We start from the raw sequence: 25,226 nt of genomic DNA on the forward strand, positions 1-25,226 counted from the left end.
TTCAATTTATTATCATATTCCCAATTTTACGTACTATGTCATATTCAATACAAGTCCTATTTGAAATCCTAGGTCATGTCCATTTTTAAGTAAAATTAAAATTTATTTTAACCTTCTGCTGCTGAGGTGCCCTAATTTTAACGATTATGTTGATGTGGTAGTCTGCTGGATACCTACACTTCACGTTATAGTTGTTATGGTTGAATTATGTAAATTCAGTTTTTAATTATGTTAGAATTGTAAACATATGTTTAGCAACCAATTGAATGTATTAAACCATCAGATATGAGTCGGGAAGACATTGCAAACATCAGAATCAAAATTCAATACGTAACGTATCTGCTGCGTTTATTTAATTTCTAGAGTCTATCGCAGAAGGTTAAGTCTAAATTTTAATTCCAACTGATGGCGCTTGCCAGAAGGTTTGATCCCCGATAGATGGTCCTACGTTGTGTCTGATGGTGTATGAAATCCGGTTCACCCGGAACGAGAATTAGCGCAAGGGGCTATGGTGAAAGGTTGAGTCGTAGACGACAGTAGCGGCTCCGGAGGTGATTTCGGATCACGGGCGGCGAGGAGAATCACTTTTGTCACACACTTTATTTTATTTTAACTAACTTAACGATGACAAACAATTTGGGGTTTTATATAAACTTTTATTAACGAAGGGATCTCTTAATTTAGCATGTAATCGGTATGAGATCTCGAATGTGACTGAAGGCTAACTGCCGAGTGGACAGATCGGTCGGGTAGTTGGCTTGACGATCAAGTAAATGTGGCTGCCAGAACGCCTAGAAAAACTCGCCTATTGTGCGCCCGTTAGCACCAGCTGCGAAGTGAGAAGACGAAACCTCACTCCGTGCTGCCAGAGCCAACATACCCGCCGCCTTGAACTACTATGTTCAAATTAACTAGTTATTTAGGTTCACTTTTATACATAGATTAATATTTATTCTTGTTGCTCAGGATGGTGATTGATGGCTGGAACATCCAGTTGCTCATCCTCGGGAGTCGATTCCGGAACTGGTAGCAGGCAGATCTTCGTGATTGGCCTTGTTATGGTTCCTTTTGCTGTACGCAAAGTTACCACGCGTGTCAAATTGTCGCTTCCAGGGTGTATTTGTATGATGCGGGCTAGTGGCCAACGGATTGCTGGCAGCATTTCATCTACCAGGATTACCATGCGGCCTGGTTGGATCTCGTCGTTTCGAGCAGCACGTTTCGTATCCTTTATCAGCTCCTGCAGATATTCTGATCGCCAGTGTGACCAAAATTTCTGGACGTGTTGTTGCAGTCTTTGGAGATGGTCGAGGGCGTTCACTGGAGTGTGTAGAAGATCTGGGTCGGGCAAGGCTTGAAGCGATGATCCGGTAAGGAAGTGCCCCGGTGTCAATGCAGCAAGGTTGTTGGGATCATCGGACATCGGCAACAGAGGACGTGAGTTCATAGCCGCTTCAATTTGGTGCAGAATCGTATAGTAGTCCTCGAAACTAAGGCGTGTACTACCCAATTGCCGAAACAAATGTCTCTTGGCGGTCTTCACAGCCGCCTCCCACAGGCCCCCGAAGTTTGGTGCTTTAGGGGGAGTCAAATGCCACACGATTCCTTCCTCTGAACAAGCAGATGAGATTTTGCTTTGCTCAACTTCGCTCCTGAATCTTGCGAACAATTCCGCCAGTTCGCGTTTGGCTCCTTCGAAGTTTTTTCCGTTGTCGGAATATATGTGCGCCGGGGTTCCCCGTCTCGAAATGAATCGACGCAAAGCAGCTAAGAATCCTGGGGTGGACAGGTCCCCAACCAGCTCTAGGTGGACAGCTTTTGTTGAGAAGCATATGAATACACAAAGGTAAGCCTTGGCAGGGGCTGCACGCTTGTGAACGGGTTTTATGTAGAGTGGACCTGCATAGTCCACACCCGTATGTGAGAATGGGCGACTTGGGCTGACTCTAGAACTAGGCAGCTGACCGATTTGTTGCTGCTCGGGAACGGGATGCTGGCGTGAACAGCGGAAGCAGTTTCGTACGATGCTTTTCACCAAGTGACGACCATTCAAGGGCCAATATTCCTCGCGAATCGTTGACAGAAGAAGACGCCCGCCGCCGTGGACAAGCTTTCGATGGTAGTTCTCGCCGATAAGCCGAGTGAACGGATGGTTCTTTGGGAGGAGGGCAGGGTGTTTCGATTGGTATGGAAGCTGAGAAAGGTTAAGCCGACCTCCAACTCGCAAAATTCTCTCTGGGTCTACAAATGGCATGAGACGACGAATAGGTGAACTTTTGGCAACAGAATTTCCTCGCTCAAGCTCCTTGATTTCATTACGGAATGCGTCCTGCTGAGCTAAGCGCACTAGAAGGGTATTGGCATTAGCAATTTCTTTGACAGTGAGCGACTGTCGATCAACGTCGTTATCTGAAAGAGGTGTACGTGGCTGGGTTCTGGTTTTTGATCGAGTTCTTTCCGAAAAACGCAGGCAGTAGCCGATGATGTGGAGTAATCGATTATAGGAGGACCACCGTATAAACCATGGGTTGATGCCAGGTGTCGTTTGAACCGATGCAGCTACGCATTTTTTCTCAGGTACTTCTTCGGGGACTGTAGGCAGATGACAAATTGGCCAAAGCTGATGCGGTTGAACCAACCAGGATGGACCATACTTCCAGGCTTCACTATTTACGAATTCTTCGACTGACATCCCGCGTGAAACGAGATCTGCAGGGTTCTCCGATCCGGATATATGATTCCATTTCCCGCCATGTGTGTGGTGTTGTACTTCTGACACCCTGTTCGCAACGAAAGTTTTCCAGGAACTGGGTGGTGCGCGAAGCCAGTACAAGCAAACTGCAGAATCAGACCAGAAATAGGAAGCCGAGACACAAATGTTTATTGATTCCTTTACGCGATGATACAGGTGAGCTGCCAATACGCAAGCGCAAAGTTCTAGACGAGCGATTGTGAGCCTTTTTAGTGGAGCCACCTTGCTTTTCGAAGCTAGTAGCCGGACTTTAACGATACCCAGAGCATTTTCACATCGAACGTACGTACAGGCTCCGTATGCAGCAGTGGAAGCATCAGCGAACGTATGTAGCTCTACGGTGGCCTCGGGTAGAAACGCGTACCGGTCGATTCGATAGGTTGCAATCTTTGGTAGCTCTCGTCGAAAGTTTTCCCATTTCAGCTGGATGGAGTGAGGTACTGGTTCGTCCCAGTCGCAGGAGAGTGCCCATAATTCCTGCATCATGATTTTCGCTGTGACGACGACAGGTGCAATCTGGCCGAGCGGATCAAAAAGCCTAGCGATGTCAGACAAGATGGATCGTTTCGTAGGAGCTTCATAACGTTGTAGTATTGGAGAATCAAACCGAAGTTGGTCGGACTCTGGCTCCCACCAGATCCCAAGCGTTTTCACAGACTCGTCTGGGATGAATTGGACACTGGATTGTGTGCCGATCTGATCGTTCCTCAGCCCCTGCAAAACTTCTAACCGATTCGAAGTCCATTTCCTCAAGATGAATCCTCCTTTGGTTAATAATTCAGACAACTCTTCTCGGAGCTGGATAGCTTCCTGTACCGTGTTCGCTCCTCCGATAAAGTCGTCCATGTAGAAATTTTTGCGCAGCGCGGGGGCCCCTAAGGGGTATGCAGAGCCTTCGTCGTTTGCAAGTTGTTGAAGGGTTCGTGTAGCCAAAAAAGATGATGGAGCTAAACCGTAAGTCACGGTTAGAAGCTCGTAAGTCTGGACAGGGACGTCCTTCGAAAACCGGAACAGAATGCGTAGCAAAGCGAGGTCATCAGGATGATGTAGAATCTGCCTGTACATTTTTTCTATGTCTCCGACGACAGCCACAGGGTAAGTGAGGAACCGAAGAACAATTGAAAGGAGGTCATCTTGAACCACCGGACCCACACAAAGTGCTTCATTAAGAGAGAAGCCGGTCGAAGTACGAGCTGAACCGTTAAATACCACTCTAATTTTGGTAGTCGTACTATCTTCCTTCAGGACAGGGTGGTGGGGCAGATAAAACGTGTGGGAGTGATTTCCGTCGTCCGGCTCGACCAGTCGCATATGGCCAAGGGAGAGGTACTCCTCTATGAATTTATGGTATTCCTTCTTCAATGTTTCATCGCGGTCGAGTCGCCGTTCAAGCTGAGAGAAACAGCGAAGTGCACAGGTTTTAGATTCTCCTAACATAGCATCAAAGTCGGGCTTTCGTGGCAGACGAACGATGTAGCGCCCCGACTCGTCTCGTGTTGTCGTAGATTGATAGAAATCTTCACAGTAGCGCTCTTCGATGGAGTAGTTATTGTTGACGGTTAATTCCTCGGTTTTCCAGAATCGTTCCATACTCTCCTCCAGTGTCAGCATGGAAACAGCAACGATACTAGGATTTGAGGACTGCAACTGAGCGGGGTGTGTCGTGGTAGCTGAGCCTGTGACGACCCAACCAAATACGCTGTCCACCAGAATCGGAAGATTATCGGCCATCCGGAGACGAGCTGTGCTAGGGAAGAATGAATGGAAATGTTTTGCGCCTAGTACCATGTCAATCTGCTGGCTCTTGTTGAACAGGGGATCTGCTAACACTAAATTCTGCGGAATTTGCCAATCATGAACGGAGATGTCCTGCGCAGGAAGATCTGCAGTAGCCGTATCCATCAGTAAAAACTCGATCCCGCATTCAAATTGATCATTCTGGGACTTGATGCGAGCGAAAATTGTTTCACGCACCCTCTTGGAGAGATTGCCTGCTCCCTGGATAGTCACGTTCACTGGACTTCTCTTCAGATGCAAACTGCGTGCCAAACGATCAGTAATGAGATTAGGCTGGGAAGCACTGTCGAGTAAAGCACGAGCTGTATGGTCCTGACCGTAAGCATCAATAATCTTAACCAACGCAGTTAATAGAAAGACATCTTCTCGAGGCTGCGGCGCAGCAGTACTAGCAACAACTCTGTGAACACTCTCCGCTGATGCCATGAAAGATTGGGATCCATTATTGTCGATGGGCTGAACCGCTTGAGTCGGCATAGACGTATGAACGACGGTTGGTTCATTTGCTGACCTAGAATTTTCACTGGAGTGCAGCATGGAGTGATGACGCTTATTACAGTGCTTGCAATTGTAATTCGAAGGACAATTTCGAACGATATGATCGCTTTTCAAGCAGTTGTGGCACAGTCGTTTAGCAGACACGAATTGCTGCCGTTCGGTTGGAGAATATCGGTTGAATTTTGCACATTTCATTAGCGGATGTTCCTGGTTACAAGCAGGACATTTGCTTTCAGGCCTGGATGTGGAAGCGCAAGATGACAAGCGAAAGTTGGACGACTTCTTGGACGTAGACGTGGACACAAATGGAACGGATGGTGGCTGATGATGGTTAACCATGACGGACTCCAAGACTCGCATTCGTCGCTGTAGAAATTCGATCAAACAGTCGTAGTTTGGTTGATTATTCGTTGATGCATGATCCTCCCAGGATTTCAGTGTGTCGCTAGGAAGTTTAGTGCATAGAAGATGCTCCAGGATGCTGCTCCAGGAGTCAGTCGGCTCACCTAGTTGACCCAAAGTTTTAGTATGACGCTGGAATTCATCGACCAGAGCGTGCAGAGACGCGGCAGATTCCTTCCGAACCGAAGAGATATCGAACAGAGCCTGCAAGTGTCGCTTCTTCAGTAGATAATCATTCGCGTATCGGTCGACGAGTGTTTGCCAAGCCAAGTTATAGTTCGCGGAGCTGATGGCTATCGATTCGATCAGCTGCGATGCCTCACCTTTTAAAGCTGCCTTTAAATAGTGAAATTTTTGGATGGAAGGAACGTCCCCGTTAGAGTGGATCAATGCCAAGAAGGTGTCATGAAATCCTAGCCACTGCATGTAGTCTCCATTGAATTCAGGGAGAGAAATGGTCGGAAGTTTCAACCCAGAGAGAGCGGAAGTGTGAGACGAATTTTCAGGGATGCGAGCTGGTAGACTTGAAACAGGAAGTTTGGAAATCAAGTCGGCTTTTATTTGAAACAGCCGAGGCTCAAAATCGGCACGAATGTCTGCGTTGATTTGCCTACCTTCCTCAGTATCCTCGCTGTCTTCTAGCTGCCCCTGCACCTCCTCCAGGGACGCCCACATGCTGTTCAGGTATTCCAGACGGATCGATACCTGAGCTTGATCCCGTTCTGCGTTGAAGGAATTCACGAAGGCCTCTGCCCGACCCAATGCAGTCATCATCGTTGCTCGCCGGGATAGTAAAGTTGCTTTATGTAGTTGTGCCATTTTCCGTCGTGTTCGGATGATGTTAACTAACTGGCGAGAAACGAGTCTGTCGAACGAAAAGACCCCGGTAGGCCTGGTGAGTGGATTGATAAATACTTGGAATGGTACTCACCAATTCCAAGGCAAGTATGTGCCTTGTATTTTATAATATAAAGCTGCCAACCGGAACGTATAAAAGCACAGTCCGTGCTCATTGAGCTGGATGTCGCTAGCAGTTTATGAATCTCGACGAAAATCCACAGAATATAGATGCTGGATAGTTGAACTGGGTGCAGAAATTATGCACAGAAAACCAATGTCGATCCGCAATGACGATTGGTAGCGATGATTGTTGTATCAATCCACTGAATTGCCGGGATGCAATGGTGGAATAGCGTCTCTGGGACTATCCAAGCTCGCTGTAATGGCGCTTAATGGCCAAAAACACAATGGCGGTGTTCGAACAATAGAGCGGTTGGACAAATTGTCCTCTCGGTGACGGTAACCGGTGGCAGTCAAGATGTACTCCAAACGGCTTGGCAGCAATCACGATCCGGTCCGTCGACAAAATATGCAAAGAAACGAAACGGGAATCTAAGGGCACCTGCGAGCCACAAAATATCAATCGGACAGGTAATTACCTGATGGCCGATTATTCGAGCCTTGTATAATTAGGATATACGCCTATAAAGATGGCCGGAACAAAATGGCAGCGCCCAGAAGATCGTCTCACGTGCTTCGGATGATTGTTGAATCCGGACGATGTGGCCGATCCTGGTCACGGCACCAGTTTTATGATGGCGCTTGCCAGAAGGTTTGATCCCCGATAGATGGTCCTACGTTGTGTCTGATGGTGTATGAAATCCGGTTCACCCGGAACGAGAATTAGCGCAAGGGGCTATGGTGAAAGGTTGAGTCGTAGACGACAGTAGCGGCTCCGGAGGTGATTTCGGATCACGGGCGGCGAGGAGAATCACTTTTGTCACACACTTTATTTTATTTTAACTAACTTAACGATGACAAACAATTTGGGGTTTTATATAAACTTTTATTAACGAAGGGATCTCTTAATTTAGCATGTAATCGGTATGAGATCTCGAATGTGACTGAAGGCTAACTGCCGAGTGGACAGATCGGTCGGGTAGTTGGCTTGACGATCAAGTAAATGTGGCTGCCAGAACGCCTAGAAAAACTCGCCTATTGTGCGCCCGTTAGCACCAGCTGCGAAGTGAGAAGACGAAACCTCACTCCGTGCTGCCAGAGCCAACACCAACTTTAAATTTAATTTCAAATCCGGATATCATATCCACTTTGAAATCAAATAGAATTCTAATTTAAACACTGATTTAAAGTCTACTGTCAATCGAATTTATGTTCAACGTCGAGTCCAGTTTCATGTCTAATTTTATGACCAATTTCTAGTTTAATTTAGTTTCTATCTATGTTCGACTTAAGGTAACAATTTCTCCAATTTTCAATTTTTCATTTGCAAAATTGCATTGCATTTATTAAGGTCAGAACGCTAATGCAATCAGTTCCCCTACACAATATTTGTTTAGGAAAAAAAACTCAAAATTAGTTAAGCCTGAAGTGAACTCCGTAACAACGAATAAAATTCCTCTGTATTAGGGACGGACAAGGAAAATAAAAACGAATGGCAGTTAATTATTATTCATCACAAGCGACACAATCTTCCCTACAACCCACCATAATTATACAGTAAAGTTTTCTTTTTCATCGGTTTTCACGTGTTTTTGTGCGGTATTTATTTTTCGCATTTTTCAAGGGATTTAAACTAATCTTTTCACGTGATGCGATGCATAATAACAACGTAAAAGAAAACCCTAGTGTAGGTACCTATCAATCGATCCTCAGCCGGATCAATCCGAAGCCGATAGCTTGCTCGTCGAAACAAAGTTATTTTAGGCTGACAGGAAACCGCTATTAGCGCTCTGCTGCTGTTGCTGCTTCTTTCTATTTAATGGGGTGCGAAAACAGACGCGCAAGGTTCGGGTCGGTAAGGGGGACCGGAAACATAATTCGGTTCTCTGCTAGGCGGAAGGCGGAAGCTGCCATAAAGTTGCAAATTAGTTCGGTGGTAAAATCAACAGCTGTCGGGAAGTTTTGTCGCAAGGCACGACAGTCGTGCTCGATACGCGTCAGCCCGAAACTTAGACATGATTGTAGCAAAATCGAATTAATTTGCGAAACTGGAAACAGCCAGCGGTTAATTAAGCTGCAGAGGAAATACAAACACCGTCACCGATGTTGATTAATCCGAAATAAACGCAAACAATTAATGGTTTACCAGTTATGAAATGGAATCAGCTGGCAATTACCTCATCACATTCGTTGCTAAGTTCATTCAACAACGATGATGATTATGATGATGATGATGATGATGACTATGAAGTGGTAACGAAACAAAAGCTCAGTACATTTTCATTTTCACCTTCGTTCAGCCGCAGTAATAATAATCTAGCGCGTGTGAATTCTCATTGAGTTCACTTTTTTCCAGTCAGTGTGTGATTCTTCCTCTCCACGCCGTACCGGATGGACGGGTGGGTTGGAATGGTTTGCCCCCTCTGCTGTTACAGCTTAATTTTCCGGTGATGCGAACTTCTTACCTTGTTCCACTCACCGACCGGCGCGCTTGGCGGTGCAGCAGCAGCGGCAAGGTCGTCTCTCTGCTATAGCATCAAGGTATATATCACAATTGTAGGTCTAGCATGGAGTAAACTATTTTTAAAATTGCAGCTGTGTATGATGGTCTTGGAAACAGCTGTCACTTAGTCTGTACGCTTCAGTTCGAAAGTAAGCGAAACATTTGCTATGTGGATCATGAACAGCTTCGGAGCATCCACCCGACGGATGGACCTAACGAACCGAAAACAGCACAGCAGCACCAGCCAACTTATTTAATTCCGGCACATTTTCACGCAGTTCGTTCAGTTCGGTGGTTTGGTTTTGTTAATTACCAATTCAGAAACGGCAACGTTATTTTTTGTTTTGATTTCGATTTTTCTGTATTCTCGTCCAATTGCAAACAAGTATATAATTGTATAATTAGGTTGTGATCTTGTTCAGAAACGCTAGCTCTAATTATTGTTTGAAATATTTCAGCAGATAATCAGGCCGAAATGGCAGACTTGCATTCTTCGGCTTTAAATGATTTCTGAGCTCTTGAGCAGCTATTATTTGGTCAGTGTTAAGTCAGACCGAACCAAGTCACAAAATTCTGATTTCGAGAAAAACGCGATCAAAGTTAGCTGCTCTGTATGGTTTAAAGCTATCAAGCGTTCGAAATCATCTCATAACTCTGGATGTTTGCAACATTCATGTAGTCTAATTAGAGTAAAATATAGATTAGAAAATTCTTGATCGTATGCTGTGATTAACTCATTTTTTTAAATTTTGCGACTTTTTTTTCCATGTGTGGACTCATTACTGCGACCAGTATAGTTGATCTATTGTAATATCGCCCGGGTGTTTGCTGTATGACCTGCACTGCATTTCTTTTTGCTATAATCGCTATTGAGTGAGCGATATGCTTATTAAATTTTATGCGTGCTTGCGTGTATTGGGGTTTACCTTTCCTTCAAAGCTTAATCTACTTTACCCACTTATTCCTCGCTGCCAGCACTATCCCATATTATAGCCGTCCCTGGCGAGGACTCATTCGTACCTCTGACCAGTACACTTAACTATAGGAGGGACATTTGCACTGTCAAGAGGCTTCAGAGGGTAAATATAGAATTCAGCACGAAGGAAGGGTAAATGGAGGGGCCTGAGAATAAACCCATGCTAAAGTCACTTGACATCGAATGGCTTGATTCTACTAAGATTCGAACCCACGACCACTCGCTTGTCAATTTTGCGACTTAGGCCGGTCTGATTTAATACTGACCTTTTAAACTGTCGAGTAACTGCATCGTTTTTACGATGGAATTTACTACGTAAAACTATACTGAAGACAAAAGCATACTATACTCGTCAAGTAATAAAAGATCTCTGAAATAGTTTTTTGTTGTTATGTTTTATGTGTTTTCGTTTTTTGTTTGTAGGTTTTTTGATAAATCCGAACTAGCGATTGCGTCGGTCAAAGGCCGCTGGTTTTTTTCGCGTTCCATCATTATCGGTGCTATGACGCAGACCGTCAAACAATGTAGTGTCTCAATCACTGGCATGCCCAGGCTGGGGCACGCTGAAGTGCATGCCTCACCCTCTCTGTAAAACGAAGTAATTTCTGTAACCCACAAAGCCGCAACTTTCAATTTAATCGGCCACTATTTTTGCGATAAGTATTAATTGAGAACACAGAAAAAATGAGACAGATGGAGAAAAAACAAAAACGAGCCCGAAAAAAAACGGGACAATAACTGGAAAAACTGGTCAGAAAATGATGAAAAACGTAAGAGAGACAATAATAAAAATAGACATGAAGAAAAACGAACGAACAATCACGAGTGAAAAAAAGTGAAAAAAAAAAGAAAATGAGAGAGAAAAATAGGGAAAGCGATGAGAATGGACAGAAAAAGATATAGAACGAAAGTAAAAAGAAGAAAAGAAGGAAGATCTCAAAAGAAAATGAAGAAAACGAGAAAGAAAATGTGTAAAAACTGGGTTGCAAAAGTGAAAAAATAAAGAGAAAGGAAACGGGATAGAAAAGAAGGAACAGCCAAAAACCGAAAAAAAACGGAACGAAAAACGGAACAGAAAAGGAGTTTAAAACGAAAATTTCCGGAAATTTAACGGGGACGGAAACCGGGACTGAAAAATAAAGAAAAAAGTCGAAAGGGAACAGAATTGGACGAAAAACGAACTAGGAAAAGAGGAGAAGAAAAGGGACTGAAAACGAAGAAAAAAGACGGAAAACGAAACGGAGGAAAATCACGACACAGAAAAGGTGAGATAAACGGAACAGGAAGAGCAGAGAAAGGAAACAGAGAAACAGGAAAAAGCTGGCAGAAAAAAGGAAAAAAGATCGAGAGGGTACAGAAGCAAAAAAAGACAAAAAAGGAAATACGGAACAGAAACCAAGAGAAACCAAACGGAAAAAGAAGAACAACACGAGAGAAAAAATAAAGCAGATAGAGGAAACGAGAAAAACGGAAAAAGAGTTGAGCGGGATATAAAAGTAGAAATATGAGATGTCTTCATCAGCCCCGTACCTGCCTCCCAGTTGGCCACGATGTAGGACGCTGGTCTAATAAGCCAGTCGTCGTATGTTCGAATTTCGGCTGGGAGAGGCTGCTAGAGTCAATAGGATCGTAGCACTGACCCCGCACTGTCCTGTATTCTAACAGCTGGTTACGAAGTCTGTCGTATAAAAACAGAAGGTCAAATTTCGATAACGGAATTAGCACCCAGGCTTTGCTTTTTTCATCATCCCCGTTTTCCACATTTTGATGCCCCGTTTTTTGTCTTTTCTATCATTATATTTCCTTGAAGACGATGAAGATGAAGACGATGAACGAGAAAGAAAAGAAATAAAAAGAGTTAGAAGAATCCGAAAACTGGAAATGAAAAAAAAGACGAAAAGCAAAGAGAAAAGACTGGAAAGCATATTGCATCAATTCAGGCGTATTGCATCAATTAAATATGAGATTTCTAAGCACTGCGTTTAACTCAAATTTCATGTCCAAATCCAAGTAAACTTTCCAGTCCAAGATACTCCAAATTTAGGTTCAATTTTCAGTTCAATTTGAAGTAAAGATTCAAGCAAAAATTAGTCCAATTTCAAGTCTAATTGAATGCACCCCCACCTTCCTTTAATAAGGCCATTACAAATATTTAAAAAAGTTTTTGTCCTTCCGGTGTTGGGCCACTGAAGGGGAGGGCGAAAAAAAACAAAGAACAAACAAAGAAAAGAAGTTTAAACGTGAAAACCAAATCTTTTCTTACTTTTAATAAATACGTTGTTATTTTTCATGCAAAAATCTACGAACTAAAAGACAAAAACGAAAAAAAAAAAATTTTTGGCCGAGTTTCGGAAATTCTATTGTTTGAACTTCTGTTTCTATTTCGTGCTAGAAGCGTTAACTCAACTCGTACACTCATTTTTTCGAGTTTTTCAGGCTATAGAGCCCACAGACAATTGATTTTATTAAAAAAAAATTAACTCATATCCTACAAATCATTTTTTTGTCCCCCGATTTTTCAGGCCAATTGCCAAAGGGGGGCTGACAAAAGCTTTGAAAATGATTTGCAATGGCAAATAAATGTTAAGTCCGATTACTATATCAATTTCAAGTCCAATTTCTAGTTTAATTTGAACTTTGATTTCAAACCAAGTTGCCCACAAATGTCCGCCATTTTCAAACTAACCAACTGATATTTTTATGGTAAGTAATAACAGATTCGCCATCTTACGATTACACTCAAGTCGCTTTTCACGCGAATGATACGTTCCGCGTAAATTCCGAAATTCGCCTAAAAAATCGCGTGAATACCGAAATTCGCGTAAACAACCGCGTAAATTCCAAAACTAGCGTAAAAAATCAAAATTTCGCGTAAAAAAACTTTGTGGATTTCAACAGTACAAGAAAAAATAGACGTTTTGAGCACATCCGCGTAAATTCCGAAAATTGCATAAAAAACCGCGTAAATTCCGAAATTCGCGTAAAAACAGCGTAAATTCCAAAAATCGCCTAAAAACCGCGTAAAAAAACCGCGTAAATTTCGAAATTCGCGTAAAAAAACACGTAAATTCCGTAAAAACCGCGTAAATTTCGAAATTCGCGTAAAGAAAAACCGCGTAAATTCCGAAATTCGCGTAAAAATAGTCACGTAAAAAGCGACTTCAGTGTACACCATTTTTTCGAAGGGTCGAGTGCCCCAACTTTTGTTTATGTCTTGGCATGTTAGTGCTTGAAATTGTTGGATTTGGGATTGGATCCAAAATATAATTAAGTTAGAAATTATATTAGACTTGAAACTTTGTTTAAAATGGAACATTGAAATTGAACCTCGCTTGGACTTTAAATTGCACTTGAACTTAGACCAGAAATTGGTCCTAAAGTCGGACATTTCTCTCTTAGAATTGGACCTGGAATGGGAGGTGAAATTGGAAATAAAATAGAACCTAAAGTGGGTCGTTCAGTTGTACATCAAATTGGACTTGAAGTGAATTCAATTCAAGAAAATATAACTTGACTTGAATTGAACTTGTGGTCGAACATGAAATTAAACTTCTAATCTAATCTAATTTAATACTAACGCAACCAATTCTAGCTCCATAGCTAGACTTGATCAACCTACACCATGCATCCCCACAAAGACATCGGCACTCGGAATATTGTTACAGAACCGGTACGACAGCGTTCTGCAACCGTCCCGATCCTGTACGCGAGCACAGAGAGGAGGTATTCTAATACATTATCGCGAGCAAGTACTTGTATCGTAATAATCCCGATACTCCTCCAGTACAGTATTCTTCGAATCGTCAATCACCCATCATTGAAGCAAAGATAATCTTTTCTCCATTTATTACCGGAACGTGGGAGGTTTGCGTACCAAAATCATTCAAATGCGGCTATTATTGAGTGTTGTAGAAGCATGACTCCACGAACTTTTTCGCTGCAATCGCAACCCCGTCAACCAGCCTTTATTTCGGGAGTCAGGGAGTGTCAGTTGGTGTCAAATGCCATCAGAAAAGCTATTAAGTACGTCTAATTGCCTGCGTAAATCTCAAGCAACCAGCTGTTTGCATAAATTTGGGACATCGATCACTCTAAGTTGCTCGTACAAACGCCTAGCCCGTGTCTTGACTACCAAATTGTGCATCAAGTGCCGATTGGGATGTTTGCAGAATAAGAGCTATAGCCTTCTATATTGAGGATATTTCTTATGGTTTCATAGTTAGCGTCGTATCTTTCAATCATATCCCGGATGAAAATGCCAAGATTGGACTCAACATAACTCAAGACCTTCCTCCACAGCTCTCGGTCCCTAGTTCCGATTTTCTTGTAAGTTCTTTGCCGCCTTTCCACATCTAGGTTCTCCTTCAAACCCTTCAGAATATTACAGACTGTTGACTTCGGCATTTTTAGCGCTTTAGCCAGCTTTGATCCAGACCAATCTGGATTTTCCTGGTGTATGTGAAAGATTTTTTTTCGCCTTCCGAGTTCCATTCTATACTGCTCCGCAACGTGGTGAAATATTTTGACGAACTTGCGCAGTTGTTCTGTATAAACATGTAAACGAGGTTATGTCAAGATGTTCCAGGTCCTACCACTAAGAGGCGTGCTAGTACATACGAGGGACGTCCAGAGTTACTTTCAGTCAGACTTTATAATCCCAAAATAAGACATAGGGCATCATTCGCAAATCTTTGTGTACTAGATAAAATTTCAGAACAGAAGGTGGGGCACATGTCCGAGTGTGCCCCATCCCAGGAAATCCAATGTGTTAAAATATTGATTTATAATTTGGCATATATGTTAACTTCCACATGGGCTCCGGGACGTGGAAATCAGTTTGTATCAGTGCGCTTATATTGAAAATAGACAGTCAAACGTTAGCGAAAATTCAGACTGTCCATATGCAGATTCTTTTTTCTGATTTCGCGAAAAAAAAGCACACTGTTATTGAACGACAACTAATTTATTTGTCCCTCTAGCAATTCCGACGGTATAACCTAGTCGTTCCGAAAGATTGGTTCCCGAATGGTCAGTTCGATTTATTCAACAATACCTAGAGCATGAGGTTGGTGCTCGATAGAATAGCAAAACAATCGCTTATACTAGCCGAAAGGATGCGGTATGGTAGCAGGTGCAATACAGCGGAGCAGTAGTTCTGCCAGAAGAGCTGTGTTGGAATTAAATATTTATGCACTTTAAGGGACGTGAGGGGCATGATAAAAGCTGCAAGCATACTCAGTGGGACGTGATTTAAACTTTTGCGTCCGAAAAGTTTTTCTTTCTACTTGGTTGCATCCACCACCGAACGTGCCATAAGCTTCCAAATAAAAAGTTCAGAGTTCCAATAAAACGTAATAATAACAAGTCAATTCTTGTTGCAAATACCTATTCAAGTTTTCTGGGAGATTTTACTCTCCAACATTTTTGTAATAGTTCTTTTTTGCATTCTGCAACTAAACTGTCAATTCGTTAGATCAAATATGAAAACAATGGAGCTGGTGAAAGAATTAAGTAAAAGCCGATTCCAACGAGTTTGAAAATCTATGTAAAACAATATCAACTACGTTTCAAATGTTCGTTTAGTGATACTATGGTATTAAATAACTTTTTTCTTTCTCTCTCTATTTAATTTCAGGTACGCATCGCCAGCCAATATCCGCTGCCATAGAATATACACACCTCCCCGGTGGCTGTCATGTATCCAATCAACCGTCGCTCAATCACCGATAACGCTAAAGTCGAAAATTGTCATTCAACTGCAGTGCTAATTGACAGCAGCTAATCCATGGCCGGAAAAAAGTCAACCAGCGAAGAGGTACGTTACGTTCGTACCTAAAAAATGAAAAGAAAAACCGGTTATTTCACAGGCTAACATTCCTGGTCGGCCACCACTGCCGCGGCACCGGCCGTATTCTCACATATTTCGCCAAAACATGTGAACGAGATATTCACGCATCAATTTGGGCTGTCACTCGAATTTTCATAGCGTTCATGTTCGAATATATTGTACGTAACTCAGCGTGGACAGATTTGGCAAGTGCGGGTTTGTTTTTTGTGCGGCTCACTTGATTTAGCGCGCGACAAGTCAATTAATTTCGCTCTGGATGTTGCCGCGCGTGATCCGCCGAAAGCAATCCACTTAACAGACGAGAAATTCAGGAAAAAACTTTAACTTCTAACGTTATAGTTTATTAGTGAATGAGATTTCCTATTCATAATTCAAAAAGCAAAATAAAATTACTCATCTAACGAGGAAAATTCAGTCAGTGCTAGAATACAAAGCACGTCTGAAACTTGCGTAAGAAAACTCATATCATGTACGAAAGCTCCTTAAAAAATCAATTTAGGATTTTGTGATAGCAAATTTACCCACTCACTCATCCGAACAGAGAGGTAGGTACGAAAATATTGAATCGACATTGTTTCCGCTATAATAGTGCAAAGCACAGTATTATTTATGTAGGATTCAGTGCGTTTTTCGATCTAGATGACACGGCCGCTTTTAGATAGGCCGTTGATTGAGCTGAAAAGTCCTGGTCGGAAATGGTAAATCATGATGGCTAAAGCGGAGTGTTTGCCATTTACAGTTAAAATTAAAATTAGGATGCTGTCATCGGTATACATAGTTACGTAGATATACCTAATGTCTGTCAAAGCCAAGCAAAGCTGGAACTCCTCAATTTTGGAAAAAAATCACTACGGAGAAATGAGTTCGTTTTCACAGAACATAAATATCCATTATCGGGTATTGAAAATAAATTGTTCTAGGAAAATAAACTGCTTTTCTGAAAATTGCTCCTATATTGTAGATCACAAAAAGCGATTGGTTATATTGGGAGCTTTGCTTAATATATGGAAATGCCTAACTTATTTTCAGTCAATATTATTTAATCACTCAATGGCGGTTATAACAAGAAGAAATATAGTGCAGGTTATACAGCAAACACAAGCAAAAGGGCGATATCGCAATAGAAAATGGTACTAGTCGCAGTGGGACTCATCACACATGGAATAAAGGGGAATAAAGTAACGTAACGAGTGAGAAAATGAAAAAAATAGAAGATAAAGAACATCACAAGTGAGATTGTAAAAATAGGAAAATATAGACACCCAGTTGACTTCGAGGTACGACGCTGGTCAATAAGCCAGTCGTCGTATGTTCGAATCTCGGCCGGGGGAGGCTGTTAGAGTCAATAGGATCGTAGCAAGTGGCCCTGCAATTGTCGTGCACTCTAACAGCTGGCTGCGAAGTCTGTCGTATAAAAACAGAAGGTCAAGTTTCGATAACGGAATGTAGCACCTAGGCTTTGCTTTGCTTTGGACACATGACAAAATCCAAAAAGTAAAAATAAGTGAAATTGATAAAATAGGGCTACGAAGAAATGAAGTGGGTGTTACATGACAAAATGAAATTAAAAATTACATTACAACAAAACCTCTGTGGTTCAGGGGTTACGCAGTATCAAGTAACGAGAATCACGGGGGTCTAGGAAAAAAAGTTGATAACAAATCCGTTTGTGATTGGCTCTTATTATCTCATTTCCTAGGTTGGTAAAATGAAACGAGCTACAAGCCTAGTAAGTGTCGCTTCAATGAGTCTCTTCTTATCTAATTTCATGCCCTTTCTTCCTCAGGTCTTGGGGATACTATAAAACACCTGTGTTTCATTACTTCATTCTGCCATTTCCTTCCCTGTTCACCATCTCACGACTGACTGACGCCCCATTTAACGCGGAAAGCTGTCAACGCATTCTGACCGTTTCAACATACCATGTCAATTCACTCTGACCGTATGTAAACAACACACATTACACATTACAGGCAAATCCTGCCAGAATCGTGTGCTATGGTACAACACGGATGAGGGCCAGAAGTGCGTTCCAATCACCACAGGGGTTCCGTAAGGTCCCATACTGGGCCCGGTGGCGGTGTTGTGGAACGTCATGTATGACGAGGTGTTGAAGCTAAAGTTCTCGGTAGGGGTGGCGATTGTCGGCTTTGCGGACATCATCTATCAGAGAGGTTGAGTTGATGGCTGCCCATTCTATAAGCATTGTTGAAGATTGGATGCGCTCCAAAAAACTGGAGCTAGCGCATCATAATATGGAGGTTATCGTGATGAACAACCGCAAGTCGGTGCATCAAGCAAAGATCAGCGTCAGGGACTGCACTATTTTGTCAACGCGGTCCTTAAAACTCCTTGGAGTCATGGTCGACGAAAAGCTCAAGTTCGGGAGCCACGTCGACTATGCCTGCAAGAAGGCTTCCACATCTATCGGCATTGTCTCGTATGATGTCTAATAGGTCTGCGGTATATGGCAGCAAGCGAAGGCCAACGTGGTCCAGTCCATACTCAGATATGGCGGGCCGGTGCGGTGTGGTCATCGGCGTTAGGTACCACAAACTATCTAGCTAAGCACCAATCGTCTCATGTGCTTGAGAGTGGCGAGTGCGTATCGCACAGTTTCATATGACGTCTTAGCGGGTATGATTTAACCAACGTGAAACTAGAGGCATACGGAGTACCACAAGATCGGACTCGATGACCATATGGCAGCGGGCATGGTCTGATTCCACAAAAGGCCGGTGGATACTTCGACTTATCCTGGAAGTATCCGGGTGGGTCAATAGGCGCCACGGCGAAGTCAACTTCCACCTGACACAGATTCTGTCAGGGCATGGTTGTCTTAGACAGTATATGCACAAGTTCGGGCTTGCGGAGTCCCCCGCGTGTCCTCAATGCGTGTAAGTATAGAGGAAACTGCAGAACATGCTTTCTTCATATGCCCTCGTTTCGTGGGCGCGAGAAACAACATGATGGCAGTGAGCGGACAGGACTCTACTCCGGATAACTTAGTCCAAAGGATGTGCTCATCAGATTTCCCAACTCGTAAAAAAATGGTATCCTCTATGGTATAATTACCAGGATGCCACATCCTCCCCATGCGTAAAATGAACAATTCAATATATATTATATCAAGTCAATTATAGATACTTAATATTGCTGATGCAATGGTCCAATTATTCTTGCTTGTTATATTGAAATTCGTTAACCCTCATACATAGATGGTAAAGAAAATCGATATCCGTTTCGTAGTGTGACGACCTAAAATAGAAAATACTACTTGTCTTAAAATCTTTGGTAGGACACGCATAACAGTCCCAGTATCCACCATATCTTGTCATTGATGTAATACGTCTGTCATCCTTACTTTCCTGAAGTCAATGGTCATTATTTTCTATCTATTCAATGTTTTAAGGCTCTCAAAACATTGGCTTTAGACTCATTTGGACTCACGTCTGGACTCAATATTCATAGATGTTACCAATGGCACTCTCGACGGCTCAACTTTAATGTGCATTAACCATAGCCGTCTCGAAGGTTCAATTTTAATATACGTTGGCCAGGACCCTCTCGTCGGCTCAACTCTAATACGAATTACCCAATTTCACTCCATAAAAAGTAGAAATAAATTTTGAATTTATGACAATTTTGCAACAAGCGTACCAAAAATTTTAAAGTCCGCAATAAAAAAAAACTGTTGAAGAGACCTTGTTTCTACTACAAAATCTCATGTAATTTTTTTCCGGGTTGGCCATGGCCCTTTCGCCGGCTCAACTAAAATACGAATTTGTCAGACTGTTTTACCATTTATTTTTGTTGTGTACGAAACATGTTCAAGACGTGCGATTTGTTCAATGAATTACATTACTACTCCAGTTGAGTTTCCGGTTGATTCAATCAATCCGTATCCGAAATTTCTCTTAAATTGTGTTTGAAAGTGAAATTTTTTGTCATCTTTTATGCTAACCTTGAAGTATTGCACCTTGTATTTCGCTTACTTTGGGATCAATCTCAATAAAAGCTGGCGTGATATTTTTTTTTTCTAGTGTGCAATTTTGCCATACCGGCTAGTGTGTCATTTCATTTGCACTGCAAAATATGTTCTATTTTTCTAACCTTACCACGAAATTCATCCCGAAAGTTGGATTTAGCAATAGATCGCCAATGTGATATCCTGCTTGTTCACCATCTCACGACTGACTGACTGACTGACGCCCCAATTCAACGCGGGAAGTTGTCAACTCACTCTGACCGTTTCCCTCTAACCCGTTGCACGCTACAGGCAACCACCTTAATAATGTGTGAACAACACACATTGCACATAATAGGTAATTCTTTTATGGTATAAATACCAGGATGCCACAGATTGGAAAGGTTATCGTTATAAGGCCATTACAAATATTTTATAAAGTTTTTGTCCTTCCAGTGTTGGACAACTGAAGGTAAGGGAGGGGCGAAGAAAAAGTGAAGAGATTTTTTTAATCGAGGAAAAAAAACTGCGTTTTAAGCATTTTTATTTAAAGTTTTACCGGAAATTCCATTGTTTGAATTTCCATTTCTGTTTCGTGTTAGAAGCGTTATTACTCGTTTTTCGAGTTCTTTAGGCTGTAGACCCCACAGACAAATAATTTTATTAAAAAAAATTGACTATCTCATTATATCCCACCAATTATTTTTTGCTCCCCGATTTTCAAGCCAATTTCAAAGGGGAAGAGAGAGGTGATGGTGACAAAAACTTTAAAAATATTTTGCAATGGTGTAAACCTAATTAATCTATTAAAAATTGCAATATATCAGTGGGAGAATGAAAAACAGTGCCCGCTTCTGAGCTAGGGTGGTTCCGAAAATTTTCATTAATTCTATTTTGCATTTGAACCGTTCTAAGCAATTGTTCTGGCCACACTGGTGAGGCCCTCGCGCAACGAACTTAAGTTGACAGGAGAAAATAAACAAAGTTGTGTCAGTGAGACTTGGAAGAAAATAAACAGCGGATAGAAGATTGATTGAAAAGTGAAAGTCATCTTAGATAGTCGGAGTGTATAGAATTTATAGTTGAAGATAGTTGAAGTTTATAGAGTATAAAAGGCCGATAGTTGGAAAGAGTTCTCGAAAGTGAGTTGAAAGATAGCACGAAGAAATAGCTGTTGTAGTGTCAAGAAAGTGTTTTGCGGGAAGAAAAATAGTTTGAGTACGAGTAAAGATACGAGTGTTCATACGGAAAAGCTAAAACGGAAAGGCAAAAACAAACTACACATATCGGAGCTGTGAGTAATTTATCACGATTTACAATAACATTGAAAACTAAAGCCGGGAAAATATTTATTAGGGTGGTTCAATTTACGGCACGATAGATAGCAAAAGAAGTTCGCATAAATCAAGGCAGATAGAAAACAATAATGTAATTAGGAAGTAAAAATAACGTTAAGACCAAAATAACACTAACGGTCAAAATATATATTTTAGTTTTGATCGACGCTAAAAAGGCTCGAATTGCAAAGATCGTTTTTTATTCTGCGGCGTCACAACAGCAATATTGTAAGTGTTAAACCACTGAACCAATTTTGATGCTTTTGTTATCAAATCAAAGATATTTTAGTAATATTTTTTATTTATACGGCTCGCGCACAAATGTTTAACGGAGCCAAAGTGACACTTACATTTTGTGTCTTCTCCCGTAGGCATAAAATCACTCATCTTTTCAACAAAAATTAAATTAGGTAACAATTACAAAAAAGATTAATGAAGGTTACCTAATTACTAAAAATATTAACATACTAATTTGTATGAGTTAACAAAGGTCTAAATCCTTCTGCTTCTATAGTTAGAAAAACACCAATATTCGTGTTTACCCGAGCAGGAGCGAAGAGCAAAATAATATAAAAACAATATCAAACTGTGTTATAATGGTATATTTTGTTATTGAATAGATATGGAGATACATTGATAACAGATTTTGTTATAGAGTAGATATTTAAAACAGTGGTTGTAAGATGACTTTAATAACTGATTTTGTTATCATATCTTATTTTGGCCTTAGAAATGACATTCGATATATTTCATACAATTTTTTTATTAATTAAAGAGATTTTAGATTATAAATATTTTATAAAATGATTTTTTATTATCTCATATACTACTGGATTTGTTATTCAATATCTTAACTAAAATATGTTATTCTAAACTCTGAATATAGTCATGTTATGGCTTTGTTATTCAAATAACACAAGTAGTTATTCTTTTGGCCTTAAAAGAGTAAAATTTTGATATTATTTTTGTTATTTTACCAACTATGTCAGCCAAACCAAGACCAAATTTTGATATGAGTTATTCAATTTCGAATAACACATTTTGATATTATTTTGCTCTTCGCTCCTGCTCGGGTAGCATACGTTCGTTGGCAGTGATAATTATCGAAAAGCTCTTTTATCTACTCTCTTATTCCTGAGCTGCGGTTGCAACCATTGATGCACGAAAATTGATTAACATTAGCCAGTCTGTAAGTACACATGTAGCCTGTTTCAGGATTATGTAACAAGCAAAAAACCAAGATCGACAGTGGAGCTTGTACAATAAATGTCCAAAGGGCGATGTCTAAGGCGGAGTTCTGCTGTTGCCCGCATTTGCTGTGTTATTTGGATTTCAGTCCACAATCTTTTTCATCTTCTTGCCATAACTTGGTTGACCGCCAATAGCTTTCTTCTGCGGCGTAGTCATTCTACTTTTGTAAGGAAAAGTCGCCCAAGCTAGAGTTCACTGGGCCCGTAACCTGTAGATTTGACTAGAGCTTAACCACCTTTATATCTTTATTTTCGCTAACTCGCAATTCAGAACTAACTGATTCAATATTTTCCCTAATAGCCTAATTCCTGAGCTTCTTGGTGTGATCACTTAGATTATACATATTCAATGATCGCGTCAGCGCAACACAAATAACAATCTTTTCAGGTAACCAATAAGCATTAGTATAAGCAGTAAATCAATCGTTTATTAGCATCCCTGGCGTTTTATACTGCAGGTTGCTGTTTATCAGCGTTTTGACTGCATAACTGTTATAAATTGGCATCCACAATTCTATTTAAATTCTTCTGGTCGGTAACTAGCTGCAAATAAGCATTGTCAGCACTATAAGAGGGATAGCAGTAAAGTAGCCGCATATTTTGCCAAAATAGCATTTAAGTAGCATTTAAGGCAACTTTAAAGCTTGTTGGCTTGCATTTAAATTGCATTAGAAAAGCTTATTGGTTACCTGGGTTATATTGATCGCAGAACTACAGTGAGATGCATAAGTAACGTTAATCCATTTTACGCATTTTTCAGTGTAAGCAAAAATCGAAAATTTAAAGCATTTTTAAACCAAAAGCCATTCTTTGATTCTTTGAGCTCATTAGTAGCTAAGTGAATGTTCACTGAGCTTCTATTGAGCAATCAGCATTGTTGCACCGTAAATATAAAAGATACAGAAGGGGTCAGTCCCGGCGTAGTGGTTAGCATTCACGCCTCTCACGCCGAGGACCCGGGTTCAAATCCCAACCCCGCAGAAGTCACGAATGACCCAAGCTGTTAAAGTGACTATACTCTAACAAAAAAAAAAAGATACGGCAAAACTTTATTCGGTAAAATTGTGGATAATAACTAGTTATACAATTTAAATGTCCTGTCACTGTCAAATGAATCAAAATTGTGTCTAAATGATTGAACCATCCCTGGTGTCGTGATAAATTTTTATCATATTCTTTTTCATCAATCAATGAATAATATAATTTCTGATCACTTGATGAAAATACCTCTAAATTCCAATAAAAAATGGCTGAGTTAAAAGCGTGCAAAGCCACTTTTCGTTATATGTTAATTTCTCGTACTTATGAAATGCGCCACAATATAGTAAACAAAAACGTAGTTCTATGTTAAAAGTATCACTTAATTTCGAACAAAAACAAACTCTATCTAATCCTAATGGGATTGCGTAACGTTGTATTCTGTTCTGAGACAGACACAAAATGAGTGTCGTAAAGCAAACGTAGACAATAAATCCTACTCCGGCTGGCACGAACCTATCAGTTTACGCTAACTTTCAACCGCAAATCGAAATAATGGGATGCGAAACTGAAGGCTTTCCGCCAGCAATGACAACACACAACCTAGTATTTAAGGTTGTTGGTGCAGATTCTCGTTTTGTTCGGGTTTCCTATTTTCCGTCGAGCATTAGCAGTCGAGGGGTGCTTCATTGTCATCGCCGGTAGGTTTCGTGTTTCATCGAACGTTACAGTAAACATACATTTGCAATTTGAAATATTGATAACAAATTCTTCTGTAGTTTATTTTACGAATATAAATAAAGTGGCCAATTGAAAGCGTGAAATAATAAATTATTCTAGGTTATAATTGAGTGAGCATATATGAACTGTTTAAAACTTGGCTAAACACTCTAACTATCCTTAGAAACAGGCAACCTTTGGCTTTGTGCTTCCCCGGGGTAGTCTCATATTCATATTTCATAAAAGAGCAGTTCCTTGTCAGCCTATGGAGCCGGCAGAGTAGTGGTAACATCTAAACATTCCTGAACAGCTAATCTTCGACTCGTTGTCGGTTGAAAGCCCATTTCGAGCACTTTTGCTTCCACTTAAAGACGACGACACTCGTTGTCGTTGCCATCATCGAGGGACAGGCTGAGATGATCTGATGAAGCAAAACCGAAATACATCATCTTTTCCCCAGCAGAGTCAACTGATAGGAAATTTTCCCGTACAGTACACTAAGCCGTCTTCGGGGTCGGGAAAAGAAGCACCGAAGCCATCATCATTATCATCATCGAAATCATCTGCTTTTTTCGTTCCCGCCAAGTGGCAGCTGTGGTCTTAGTCCTACATATAGGAGTTAACCTATCGCCGAGCAGCACGTCGAAGATGGTAGAGCAGCAAGCACTTATACGAGCGATGATATGTTTCTCAAATGTATGAATCTTTCATGATAATGATGTTGAAGGAATAATGAGCAAGCTGATGATGATGAACATGGAACCTTGAATGGAGTTCAGGAGCAAAAAGGAAACATCACCACTCGCTCGCCGCCTCGGGAGGGTGGGCTGTTTACTTCTCCGCAAGGAAAACAAGCCGCCGGTTTTCTCGCTTTATTTGGCCCAAAGTGGCACGGACAGGCAGCCCATAATTAATCACACTGTCGTGCATTGTTGGGCCTGAATCGGGAGCCCCGCAGCGATATTCATCACCTAGTTTGATACTATTAGCATCAGAACACGGCGCTGGCTGGCTGCCACATAATACCGTCGATGTTGAAGTTGAATAACAACACGCAAAATGAACATAGAAATGGCAATGTTCTATTATTACATTATTTTAATATAATTGTGGAGATATAAATAATATTTGATTGGATTATGCATAGTTTTTACCATTCCGGTTGATCAGTTAAACACATACAGTAATACCTCGATTAATTACTATCTATTACTATTTTTGAATTTTTTGAGTGTATG

General features: G+C 41.2%; 2 protein-coding genes across 2 annotated transcripts in view; one reads left to right on the top strand and one right to left on the bottom strand.

Annotated features, from left to right (window-relative positions):
* Positions 1-25,226, top strand: part of LOC128744312 (uncharacterized) — a 546,345-nt gene that overhangs the window by 139,369 nt on the left and 381,750 nt on the right. The window lies entirely within an intron of this gene.
* LOC128739687 (uncharacterized) lies at positions 950-6,220 on the bottom strand. The gene has a single exon (XM_053835184.1). It carries the CDS (start codon positions 6,218-6,220, stop codon positions 950-952), a length of 5,271 nt encoding a protein of 1,756 aa, XP_053691159.1.

This window comes from Sabethes cyaneus, chromosome 3 (genome assembly GCF_943734655.1).
Source record: "Sabethes cyaneus chromosome 3, idSabCyanKW18_F2, whole genome shotgun sequence".
NCBI lineage: Eukaryota > Metazoa > Arthropoda > Insecta > Diptera > Culicidae > Sabethes > Sabethes cyaneus.

What these genes read in the sequence shown, in the direction of transcription:
- LOC128739687 (XM_053835184.1), bottom strand. Translation starts at nt 6,220, where the DNA reads ATGACTGCATTGGGTCGGGCAGAGGCCTTCGTGAATTCCTTCAACGCA.